We start from the raw sequence: 12,597 nt of genomic DNA, 5'->3' as shown, positions 1-12,597 counted from the left end.
AACGTGAGCAAAGATTCCTTGACCCTTGAATACGCTACTCCGTATACTCCAACAGCAGGATCTCAAAGAAATTGGTGGAAGCGAAAATGCCCATTATGAGTAAATCATACAAAGCAGCCCAAATAAGTCCAACAAAAACTCTGTATCACCAGCTTTGTGAATGCCAGCTTCTACTTCTGGTAAGGGACAGAGAAACTAGTAAGAGTGATGGTCTGAAAATCACAGGATTTGATCTATAGCCCTGTGCTGGCCATGAACAGGCTATTGAATTGGTAGGACTGGATTTCTCTGGGCTTCAGTTTTCTGGTCTCTCAGATAAGGAAATGGAAGAGAAGTTCCCTTCCTGTAATAACAGTCTATTTAGGTATGATTATTCTCTGGAGGAAAAAGAAAAAAAAGGGCAGCATGATACAGACAGGAACGGAACGAGGTGTTAGGACAAATAGGTTCTGGCCCCAGCTCTTCTGCATGACAGGATATAAAACGACCATGAACAAGTCTTTTTTTTCCCCGTGTTTGATGGTTTTTTCCCTTTCCTTGGTGGTTTTTTACTCTGTTTGTAAAGTATTTTATTCTGAAGCATTAGTATAACTTAGTACTAGGAATTATTTACAGCTTATTAGGACATTTTAACAACTTCTTCTTCCTGTTTATTTGAATTCCTTTATTTATTGTGACTTAAAAGCAGAGATACTCATAATGTTATTCCCCACGGGATGCTTATTCAATAGACTGTTCTTACAAAATTCCTTCCAGGGACCTTGTTTAAAAGCTATTTAGCTCTTATTTAGGAGCTTTTCTGGAAGAGGAAGTAGTAAAGAAAGGCATAAGGAAATATTTTGGGCGTAAGGGAAGGATAAGTTATCATTTCTTTTTTAAATTTCCTGGCCCTAGATGGGCCCTTACTACGTTCCCCCAGCTCTACCTGTCATTTTTCTCAGTTTCCTATCTTGGACAGGCACTGTCACCAGCTCGTGCCTTAATGAGAACTTTTCTCTTAGATCTCACATGGACAATTTCTTTACCCCTTATTTTGGCCAAGATAAAACTGGAATTTTCCAAAATAAAATTTACTTAGAATGTAGGTGTGCACACACAGACATACACACTAAACAATTAAAGCATCCCACAAATACATAGAAATAAATATATCAATAGATTTGTCATCTCCAAATAGCCAAACACTAGCCACTAATGTCTTGATCATTAAACATGATGGAGACCAACTTCTTTCACTTAAAAAAAAAATTATATATATATATATATATNTATATATATATATATATATATATATATATATAAAAGCTTTAAATTAGTTAGAAATACTGGGGACAAGGAAAATGCATCCAAAAGTACTGCTATAGTCTGTCTTGTTGTATCTATAGTTTACCTTTTCGGACCAATGAAAGGATGGTGCACAGCAGGAAACGGGTGCCCCAGGGGCATCCCCAGTGTGGGCTGTCAAGAATACTGGTCAGACCTCTTGTCTGACTCTCAGTGCTCTCCCTGTGGTCGGCTCTCTGTGGATATCTCCAACCATATTTCTGAGTTTTCCCCTTACAACTTTGATTAAATGGTTGTCTTTCTGTGAGCACTGTCTTTCCTCTTGCTTTCATGATTTTTCTCAGGCTATTTTTTCTAGAAATAACGTTCAGCGGGGGGGCAACTCTATTTTCATACATGATTAAGTCCTGTTTATCCCAATGCTGATTCAAAGGCACCTCCTAGATAAACCTTCCTGTTCCTTTTACCATAAACATTCTCTGCTTCTTCTAACCCTCATAGGACACTGTATTCCTTTCATAGGATTGGAACGTCTTACTTTGTATAATGGTTATTTACATGCTTGCCTTATCCCTTTTACTAAAAAGTAGGTCCCCAGGTACACAGACTATATATGCTTTAGCCATCAGACCCTTTTGGTAGCACGTGATCCAGGTCTTTACACAATGGCCTCAATAAATATTGAGACAACATCGGGATTATCTCAATCCATGATTTCCATGGTGGCAAGGATTATATCACCATTGGTGTTGGGTTGAACGGGGACATAGAAATTTAGTTGTGCTATGGACTAAAAACAGAAAGTAGGAAAGAAGACTATGTCAAGATAATCCCTAGATTTCTGGATGGCATAAGGAATTGAGTGGTGGTACCATTAATAAGAAAGGGACCAAGAACTAATTTTGGGTGGGACAGCATAAATTCAATTTTGGACATGTGCAGTTTGAAATGTCTTTGAAATATTCTTGTAGAGGTGGGAATCAAAAGAATGGTTATTATAAGAGCAGCCAGGATAAGCATTTTAAAATTCTCACATATTAAGGGAAATGAGTAAACGTTCCAAAGGGTGAATAATTCTCACAAAGACATAGTTACAGCCATTAGCGAAAAATTATCATGCCCAGAAAATAGAGAATAAAATAGAATCATGCATTGTATCACACTGAAAAAACCCTATTATTACCTCCTACTGATTTTTCTGTTTTTTTTTCTTTTTTTTATAAAATCAAAATCCCATTCAACTAAATTTACATGACATAAAGTCTTATACCTAAATAAAGAATTGACAGCTTGAACCAGGCTTTCAGTACTGAATGGTTGGATAATTTAGTTTGTCTTTCATTTGTTAATCCTTTCAGATATGTCTCAAAGTTGCCTTATATCCTGGTTTGAAAACCATATATGCTGGGACAAGTAGGGTGACTGTAAGACTACCACAAAATACAGTCAGTATTTTTAGCCTAAGAAATAACTATGCTTGAGTTACTAAATTCTTACAAATATTCCTTTTTGCTTCTGTAAAATTATATGCAAAACAGAATTTACACACATCAAAATTAATCACCACTAGCATATGGAGGGTATCAAGTAAAATATTTAAGTTATTTTGCTTTGTATATAAAGCAAAAGAAAAATTTAAAGGTAACATGTTAATAATATAAGCACCACAAAATGAAATTTTTAATAAGATTTGTTTGTTTATTGATTTATTTATAGCTAGTTGTGGGGGGGGAGGCAGAGGGAGAGAATCTTTCAAGCAGACTCCCCACTGAGCATGGAGCCTGATGTGGGGCTCGATCTCATGACCCATGAGATCACAGCCCGTGAGATCATGACCTGAGCCAGAACGAAGAGTTGGAAGCTTAACCGACTGAGCCACCCAGGCGCCCCACAAAATGAAATCCTAATTTGGGATTTATCGTTCAAGTAGGTACTTGGCTAGGTTTTTCCTTTATTTACAAGGAATGCAAATCATACCTTAAATAACACTTTTAGGTAAATGTTCAAGATACAGAAAAGAAAGAATTTCAGGAACCTGTTTCCATATTCTACATAATTCATTGCTTTAGTATCTCAAAATGTCCTTCCTTTGTGGGAAGAAATTCCAAGATGGTTGCAAGAAAGGATTCTGCCTCACAGATGCCGGATGTAAGGGAGAAGCAAGTGTTTCTCACCACATTTTTTTTCACCTATAACATGGAACTGTGATCTAAGCATGGGGAACCAGATGGTCTTGTATGGAAGAGTCTTGAGGGAGTGACAAAGCTCAAGGTCAGTTTAGAAATATTTTGGGATGGTTGTGGCATTCCAGAAGCCAGTGTTGCTGCAGGACTTGGAGCGTGGAGTGTGGGTGTCAGTGGTGGCTTCTTAGCAGGTAGCTCTTGGGGAAGGCTATTTAAGGCTTCCTTTGCTTCAGGCCTAAGCCTGGCTCACTGGCTTCCTCTCCATTCTCTGAGCCTTCTTTTATTTTTCACTCAATTGCTTTTCTTCTTAAATTGGCTTGTGTTGTTTTTAGTCAAGAACGCTGGATAGTATATTTCAATTACAAATGACTCTTATCTATTTCCATGCAATCAGGCAATTTAATACTTTAAAATACTGGATTCAAGAGCCAAACTTCTCTCTTTTTTTTTTTCTTAAGATTTTTATTTATTTGACAGAGAGAGAGACAGCCAGTGAGAGAGGGAATACAAGCAGTTGGAGCGGGAGAGGGAGAAGCAGGCTTCCCGCCAAGCAGGGAGCCCAATGTGGGGCTCGATCCCAGGACCCTGGGATCGTGACCTGAGCTGAAGGCAGACGCTTAACAACTGAGCCACCCAAACTTCTCTTTTAAAATATTTTGTAATTTAAAGTTCTTACTGATTCAGGCTGCGCTTTAACATTGTCGATTTAACTCCTGTGAAAAATGCATTTCTGTGGTTTGAGAGTCTGTCATAGAAGCAGTTGCAGCATGCATATGCGTCTTGATTCCTCAGAGTAGCTGAGCAAATTATGAGAGTAACTTGTTATATTCACGCCTTTGAAGAGGAAAATCACCCAGAGCAGGCCCAGGCCAGGAGCGCCCAGAAGGTGGAAAGTTACTAACAATAAGCTAGAGATAACCAGAAGCCCTGCTGGGAGCAAGAGATAACCAGTCTTTTCTGCTTCTGTAAACAGGCTTCCCACCACAGGCTCCCTGCACTACTGTTCCTGCCTAAAGCAGCCCCCACTCGCCCAGTTTAAACCCACCTACCAGCAGTCAGCATAGCCCCCGCAAACTGACTGCCGGCAGTCCCCTATAAAAGCCCCATAACCCCGTTGCCCGGGGCCCAGAATTTTGAGCTCGAGCCCATCTGGGTCCCCCAGCATAAAATAAATCTGAGTTCTCCTACTTCTCCAAGTGTCACTTGGTCTCTTGCCGGTCTGATTCTTATTTTTCCACAACAACCTGACTTAAAAAAGAAAGTTCCTGTATCCATCCCACACTGCCTTCTAACATTGTCCCCTTGCTGTTGTCAGGAAATTTAAAGTACTCGTTTGTATTCAATTTATTGTATGACAATCTTCTTTAAAACTGAATTATGATTTTTAAAAAATTATACAGCCAAATACATACATCAATCCAATTTCAAAGGCTAATATCACATACAAAAAAATGTCAGCTTTGAGTTAACTATGTTGATTTAGTACAGTCAGATTTTGGATCAACTTTACCAGTGTTGGGAACTGTACCAAATCAAGTCATTCTGCCTGATCTTGAAGACTACTTCCCAAGGTGTTGCCAGGGGCATCCCGCAGCATATTTTCTTTTGCCCGAATGTTTCCCACTTCAGAACTAGCATAAAAGTGCTAAGAGCAGGAAAATATTTCCTCCTCCTATGACAGGCGACTAAGATCTGTGGTCAAAGGGTGTTGTGCATTAATGATTCAAACTCTACTCCCACCCCCTCCAAATATACACTTACGGAAGATAAAATATTTTTCAAAATATTTTTAAGTCAATTAAAAAGACAAAGAAATTTGTCTTTAATTTAAGTCAAATTAAAAAGACATTCTCCAAAACAAGATGAGCATGAGAGTGGACCTAACAGGTCAAATACACCCTGGGTAAGAGCACAGAAACCATAGGCTGACACAAAGTCCAGGACTAGAAAAAGGCAGAAGAGGCCTAGGTGGTAAAGGAAATGAAACGCCCCACTTACACGGAAGGCCCTGACCGAAGCTGGGTAGAGAGAATGCAGCTGAATGTGGGGAGCAGTGTCTCTTACCTGGAAGAGAACGTTGAAAAAATTCTGCATCTTCTTCCTTTTATGCAGTCAAGTGCCTGCGATGGCAAGACCAAGCACAGACATGGGCTCTACTTCCTACTGGCTCCATGACCAGATCTGCAATATCCTCAATTCCCTGTTAGGCAGAAAGTCTCCTGAAGCCAGATTATGGCAAAGGCAAAACTTCCAAAATAGGAGAAGAGAATGCAGAAGAAAAGAAAAAGCAGAGCAAAACCCTTCCCATGCCGGGTGGGAGAGCAAACCAAAATTCTAAACCCCAGAAGAAAACCAAATATTAAGGAAACAAATAAACTCAATAATCAGGACAATTCACCCTGGTTGAAACGCAAATCAAAAAATGACTGTTAAAGAGTCTACAGAGAAAAAGAAAAGAATTACATTCACAAAAAAAAAGAAAAAAATAAATTAGCCAGATATGAACAGCCAGATATAAAGTCAGATATGAATAAAGAATGTTTACAAAAAGCAAGAAATTGTAGAAATGAAAAATACAGCTGTTGACAGATATATCAGCATGAAAAGTAAGTATACAGGGTAACTCTAGACGAGTCCTATTCCAAGAATTAGTGCATTGAGAAACAAGTTTTAAGAAATCACCCAAAATATAGCAGAGATTGATAAAGGAATGACAAACATAAAAGAGAAAGTATAAGACACATAATGTATGTTGGGACGTTGCAGTATTTATCTCTTAGAAGTAGAAAATAAAAAGAGTAAGAGATCAATATTTAACGGACTGATGACTGAAAATTTTCCACAACTGAGTGAAACAGAAGTTCTCATATTGAAAACATATTCTGAATCCTTAATAAGATAAACAAGAATCAATTTTGTGACTCAGAAACACAAGGGTTGAGACTAACACAGTGCCCAATATAGAGTTGTTTTCAGTAATTCTTTATTTTGATCTCTGGAACTTAGAGCAAAAGGCTTAGAATCTAAATATTGTGTTTTTCAACCATTCTTATGATGCTTGAATGTTGGGAGAAAATTATCCATGGGTCTCTCCCATTTCTGTATGTCTTATGTTAGCTTTTTTCCCAGACTATATTTCCAAAGATGCTTATATAGCAAATGGTCTTGGAAGTTAGAGATAACGTCTCTCTCCAGATGAAAGTTTTGTTGTTTGCTGAACAGGATAGTAAAGATAATGTCTGCTCTAGGACAAAGTTTGGGCAGGTTCGTTAGTCCTTTGCTTTTCAAAGACCACAGTTTCCCAAGCTCAAGGTTCCTACGCTATGTGGCAAACTCATTGTGTATACCCATCCATCTAGGCCATTCCATATCAGCACTGGGACTCGTGGGGCAAGAACCACCAACATGAATATAAAACTCATGTTGCTGGCTTAACAAGAATAGTAAGGCCCTTTGTCTCTGATCCTGGAGTCTCGTATCTTCTGCAAATATGCTTGAAATTGGCAGGTCAACTTATTAGCTTGTAAATAAGGTAAAATCTCAAATTCCCCATAGTTGTTGACATAGTTCTTGAGCACCTGACACAATGCTGGTACACTTCAATTTCTGTTCGTTTTGTTTGTCTGCTTGTTGTTTGTCCACTTGCTCTGGGAAGAATGGGATTGTGGATGACTATGGAACTGTAGACACACAAACAAGGAAGGAAGGACATGCATGAGCCCACGGCCACCTCCTCACTGTAAACTACATGACTCCTTCCTTCTTCTCTGTAATTCATTCCACTCACAACGTAATGCTTCCTCACTATAGGTATGAGTTTTGTCTCTCCAGCAAGGCTGTAAACTCATATAGGCAAGCCCTATTACCTCCAGAGATGTCTACCATCATTACTCTGTCTACTCATGTGAATAAGGCCTGGGCTTAGGGATCAGGATTTGAATTCCTGCTACGTCATTCATTACCTGTGCAGCCTTGTATAAGTTAATTAGTTAATCTGCAAACTTTGGTTCTTCTCAGTTGTAAAGATGGAGTGTACGAGAACACTTCGCTCAGGGGTGTTGTAGAATCACGTGAGATAATATAAAGTCTTAACAATGTCTGGCACACAGTTAGGCATTAAACAAATAGGAATGAAACATGTAACCCCTGACAGGAATTCAAACAGAATCACCTTTTAAGACATGCACTACTTTCTACTCACTTCTCCTAACTTAGCCCTTAAATGGTGATATGCTCCTTAAATGAAACTAATAGAATTCTCAAGAATAACCTGAAACTACAAAAGACTACTCTTTGACTTGGCACTGTCTCTAGGAATTCATCTTAAGGAAATAAGAGATCCATGTGCAACTCTGTTCATTATAATGTTACTTATTAGGGATAGAAACAATTAGTAACAACCTAAATATCTAATAATAGGAGATTATTTAAATTAATCATTGAATAGTCAAGCAAGGTAATGCTTGCAGCAATTAAAAAAATCTCTGGTAGAATGATATGAGTGACATGCATTTAATGACATGGATATTCACTGTTTAGTGGAAAAAAGCAGGCTCCAACACATAGATCAATGGAAGAGGATTGAGAGCCCAGAAAAAAACCCTATTCTTCTATGAACAATTAATCTATGAAAAAGGAGGCAAGAATATATAATGGGGTAAAGACAGTTTCTTCAGTGGTGTTGGGAAGGCTGGGCAGCTATATTTAAAGAATGAAACTGGACCTCTTTCTTATACAAAAATAAACTCAAGATGGATTAAGACCTAAATGTGAGACCTGAAACCATAAAACTAAAAGACAACATAAGCGGTAGTCTCTTGAACGTTGGCCTTAGCAACATTATTTATGGATATGTTTCTTCAGGCAAGGAAAACAAAAGCAGAAATAAACTATCAGGATTACATCAAAATAAAAAGCTTTTGCAAAACAAAGGAGACCATCAACAAAATGAAAACGCAACCTACCGAATGGGAAAAGATATGTGCAAATGATATACCCAATAAGGGATTTAATATCCAAAATATATAAAGAACTTATACAACCCAACGCTAACAAATAATCTGATTAAAAATGGGAAGAAGACCTGAATAGACATTTTTCCAAAGATATACAGATGGCCAACAGACACATGAAAAGATGTTCAAGATCCCTAATCAACAGGGAAATACAAATCAAAACCACAATGAGATATCACCTCACACCTGTCAGAATGGCTAGTAGCAAAAAGACAAGAAATAATAAATGTTGGCAAGGATGTGGAAAAAAGGGACAGCTCACACACTGTTGGTGGGAACGTAAGCTGGTGCAGCTACTGTGCAAAACAGTATGGAGATTTCTCAAAAAATATAAAATAGCAATACCATACAATCCAGTAATTCTACTAGCAGCTATTTACCCAAAGAAAAGGAAAACACTAATTTGAAAAGATATTTGCACCGCTGTGTTCACTGTGGCAGCATTTATAATAGTCAAGATACGGACACAACCCAAGTGTCTATGGAAAGGTGAATGGGTAAAGAAGATGTGATATATTGTGATATATATATATATATATATATATATATATATATACACACACACACACAATGGAATATTACTCAGCTATAAAAAGAATGAGATCTTGGCATTTGAACAACACGGATGGACCTAGAGGATATTATGCTAGGTAAAACAAACCCAACAGAGAGAGACAAATATTCTATCATTTCACTTATAGGTGGAATCTAAAAAACAAAACAAATAAACAAAAAAAACACAAAACCCCAAAACAGACTCATAAATACAGAGAACAAACTGGTGGTTGCCAGAGGGGAGAGAGTATGGGGGGGATGGGTGAAATAGGTGATGGGAATTACAAAGAAAAAAAAAAGCAGGCTCCAGAACACATATAAATGTTATTCTAATTTTTTAAAAATATATATCCATTCATAAGATACTTAAAGGTTACAGATTAAAACGTTATACGTGATTGATTTTATTATATACTTCTCTATATCTTCTAAATCCCCCGAAATTAACATATATACTATCTATAATAAATAAAAAGCATATTCAATATTACATAAACTATACATAGTAGATTATGAGAAACCCAAATAGGAAGTAGGAGTAATGATATTTAAAATGATTTCTGAATACAGTTTAGCCAGAAAAAATGATACCAAGAAATAACACTTATCAGGGAGTCTTTCAAGGTTTATGTTTTTTTAAATCTCAAATGTAAGATACCTTAACTTTACAAAAGAGCAGAAAACACAAGAAAATACATGCCAATACTAATCATCTACTGAAGTTTACATTCTGTAGTCTGATGAAGTTGCTTAGAAAATGCTGCAAGCAATGCTACTAGTACTGGGATGCAACGCAACGTGTGAATTCACTTTTCATGCAAGTATCCCCTTATCTCGAAACCACAGTGAACTTTCTTAAACGACTTCTCTTCTCACCTTCACAACTACTGCATTATAAAACTGTTCAGCATTGTTAGATGAAGTTTGGACTTTGCGAATGAAGATATTATTTGATTACCTGGCCTTTTCTGTGCCTCCCATGCCTTGATGAATGTTGATGAATTCCATGAGTTGTTTTTGCAACATCACATCTTTGCCCTCAATTTGAGTAATGAATTTATGCTGTAAAAGAGCTGACACTGTTGGACGCTTTTCATAATCTTTAGTCAAGCACCTGCACTGGAAAAAAAAAAAAAAAAAAGAGAGAGAGACAGAGACAGAGACAGAGAGAAAGAAAGAAAGAGCAAACATGTAATTACTAGATAAGTTCGAGGTTTGACATTATTATTCATATTCCTAAAAACTACTGTAACACAGGAGAGCAATGCTCCTCACAAGTGTCCGTCCTGAGAAGCATATCTCAAGAATGCTGGCCTGCAATATGACGAAATGCTTGTTTGTGAAAGTGGGCACATCTGTGAGCAATGCCATGTAGCCTCAGCAACTTCAGACCAAGCAGGACTGCCTAGGGCCCCAGCAAGCATGCTGGCATAGTGGTGATTAAATGCGGTCTCGCCTGCTGTCTCCTTTACAAGCCAGCAGCTAAAGAATGAAGCATCATAGTCATTACAGTTTGAAAGCTTATCTAAAATTAAAACCAACTTTTCAGTTTCCCTCCCCTAATGCTTTTAAAGGCTTCTCCATTGGTCTCTTTCTTGCTGCGTGATAAAACTGTTAAACTAACACACTGGGGATGTTTAAATGCCCCATCACTGGACAGTTTTGGAGGTCTATATGTATAGCAGATGTACTAAAGCACGCTACACCTCTTGGTAGGTTCAACGAGATCGTAGCATGAGAAAGGATAAAGTTAGGGAGGACACTTGAAACAGCATCACAGGGCGGACATTTGAACAATCAGGACATTGAATCAGTCATGACAGCTGTCTTCAAATATTCGGAAGAGGGATTAGACCGGTTTTCAGTGGTCACAAGAGACAAAGAACCCAGGATCGATTCGTGGAATTAAGAGAGAAAGAGACTTCAGAGCAGCATAAGGAAGAACTTTTCAACAGCGAGGCTTTTCAAAGTTAGAATGGGCTATACTGGGTAGGATCACCTTTATTAGGGATAAGGACATCCTGATGGGATGGCCACTCTTACGCTCTGGGTATGGTTTGGGCTGTATCAATTTCCAGGACCCTTCCCACCCTGGGATTCAAAGGATCTGCGCTTCTGAGACAACTGGTCAGAGGTGGGCTAACACTTGGCGACACAGAAAAAGAAAGAAAAAAGAAAAGTGGAAGGAGCAGCCCATGCCTTGACTTAGGCAGTGGCATTTCTAATCTGTACTGTTATTCCTCCTGGGATGATGATTTGGCAATTTATTTTCCTGGGCTTAACCAGTAACGGATTTCCCAAGGATGGTGAAATAAGCTAAGGAATCAGGATGATGATACCTGAACGTAAGAACAAGTACACTTCCTGATCATTTAGTTCAACAGAATGCATCCACTTCTAACATCTGTAGCACCTGCTCAATGGATTGAGTGCAGTCACATATGAAATTCTTTGATCCCAGTAACACGGTATCAAATAGCTGGTATGAACCAGGCACGCTGCTGGACAGTGGCGTTACAGGGACAAGTGAGGCACGTCGGGTGCCCTGCAGTTACTGTCTCGCTGGGAAAAGAGGCATCTAAATGGGTGTTACCAGCGGAAGAGGAAGCAAACGCAGCGATAGCACACGGGGCAGAAGGCTAACTGGCTGCCTGGAGGAAATCGGGAAAGGCTTTACAGAGGTGAAACCGTATGAAATGTGTCAAAGTCACCAAGTTCCACTGAGGATCTGTGTGGAAGCACTGCAGATGTGGGGCACAACTACGAATTATGGGAAGCCTTTTGCAGTTACCAGTGATTCTCCCAGGAGATGTGTGACGTTTGACTGCCCTTTATCAAATATTCCGTAGAGCACAGTCCATACTCAGTAACAGATGCTCGTGTGAAATCTGGAGAACAAAATGGACTATCAATCCTTGGGTTTTCACACCCCTCAACTCTAAGCCTCTTGTCTTCACAGGAATAAAGGAATAAGGAGATGGTTTAACCGATGATTGCGGTATGTGTATGACTGGTTCCTCCACTTTCTTTGCCCTTTCTACATTTTCTGAGTGGTGTCTAACATACATTATTTTTTTTTTTAAGATTTTATTTATTTAAGGGGGCGCCTGGGTGGCACAGCGGTTAAGCGTGTGCCTTCGGCTCAGGGCGTGATCCCGGCGTTATGGGATCGAGCCCCACATCAGGCTCCTCTGCTATGAGCCTGCTTCTTCCTCTCCCACTCCCCCTGCTTGTGTTCCCTCTCTCGCTGGTTGTCTCTATCTTTGTCAAATAAATAAATAAAATCTTTAAAAAAAAAAAGATTTTATTTATTTAAGAGAGAGAGAGCATGAGCAGGGGGAGCAGCAGAGGCAGAGGGAGAAGCAGGCTCCCCGCTGAGCAAGGAACCTGACTTGGGACTCAATCCCAGGACCCTGGGATCATGACCTGAGCTGAGAGCAGAGGCTTAACCAACTGAGCCACCCAGGAGCCCCTGACACGTGTAATCTTAATGCCCCCTGTCTCCCATTTACAACCTGGGGTCATCCCTTACCTTATTTATTATTATTATTATTATTATT

The 12,597-nt window shown here is 38.9% G+C and overlaps 1 protein-coding gene across 7 annotated transcripts in view; it reads right to left on the bottom strand.

The window, feature by feature from the left end:
* Positions 1-12,597, bottom strand: part of MYO3A (myosin IIIA) — a 236,746-nt gene that overhangs the window by 159,460 nt on the left and 64,689 nt on the right. For all 7 annotated transcript variants that reach the window (XR_004620761.1, XR_004620760.1, XM_034643926.1 and 4 more), the window contains one exon: positions 9,996-10,151. Coding sequence is in view for 5 of the 7 variants with exons in the window: in XM_034643926.1 (XP_034499817.1) it covers positions 9,996-10,151 (156 nt within the window). In the remaining 2 variants the exon portion in view is untranslated. The remainder of the gene's footprint in view (positions 1-9,995; positions 10,152-12,597) is intronic.

Source organism: Ailuropoda melanoleuca, chromosome 15 (assembly GCF_002007445.2).
Source record: "Ailuropoda melanoleuca isolate Jingjing chromosome 15, ASM200744v2, whole genome shotgun sequence".
Classification (NCBI taxonomy): Eukaryota; Metazoa; Chordata; class Mammalia; order Carnivora; family Ursidae; genus Ailuropoda; species Ailuropoda melanoleuca.
This window is presented reverse-complemented; position numbering and strand designations above follow the sequence as displayed.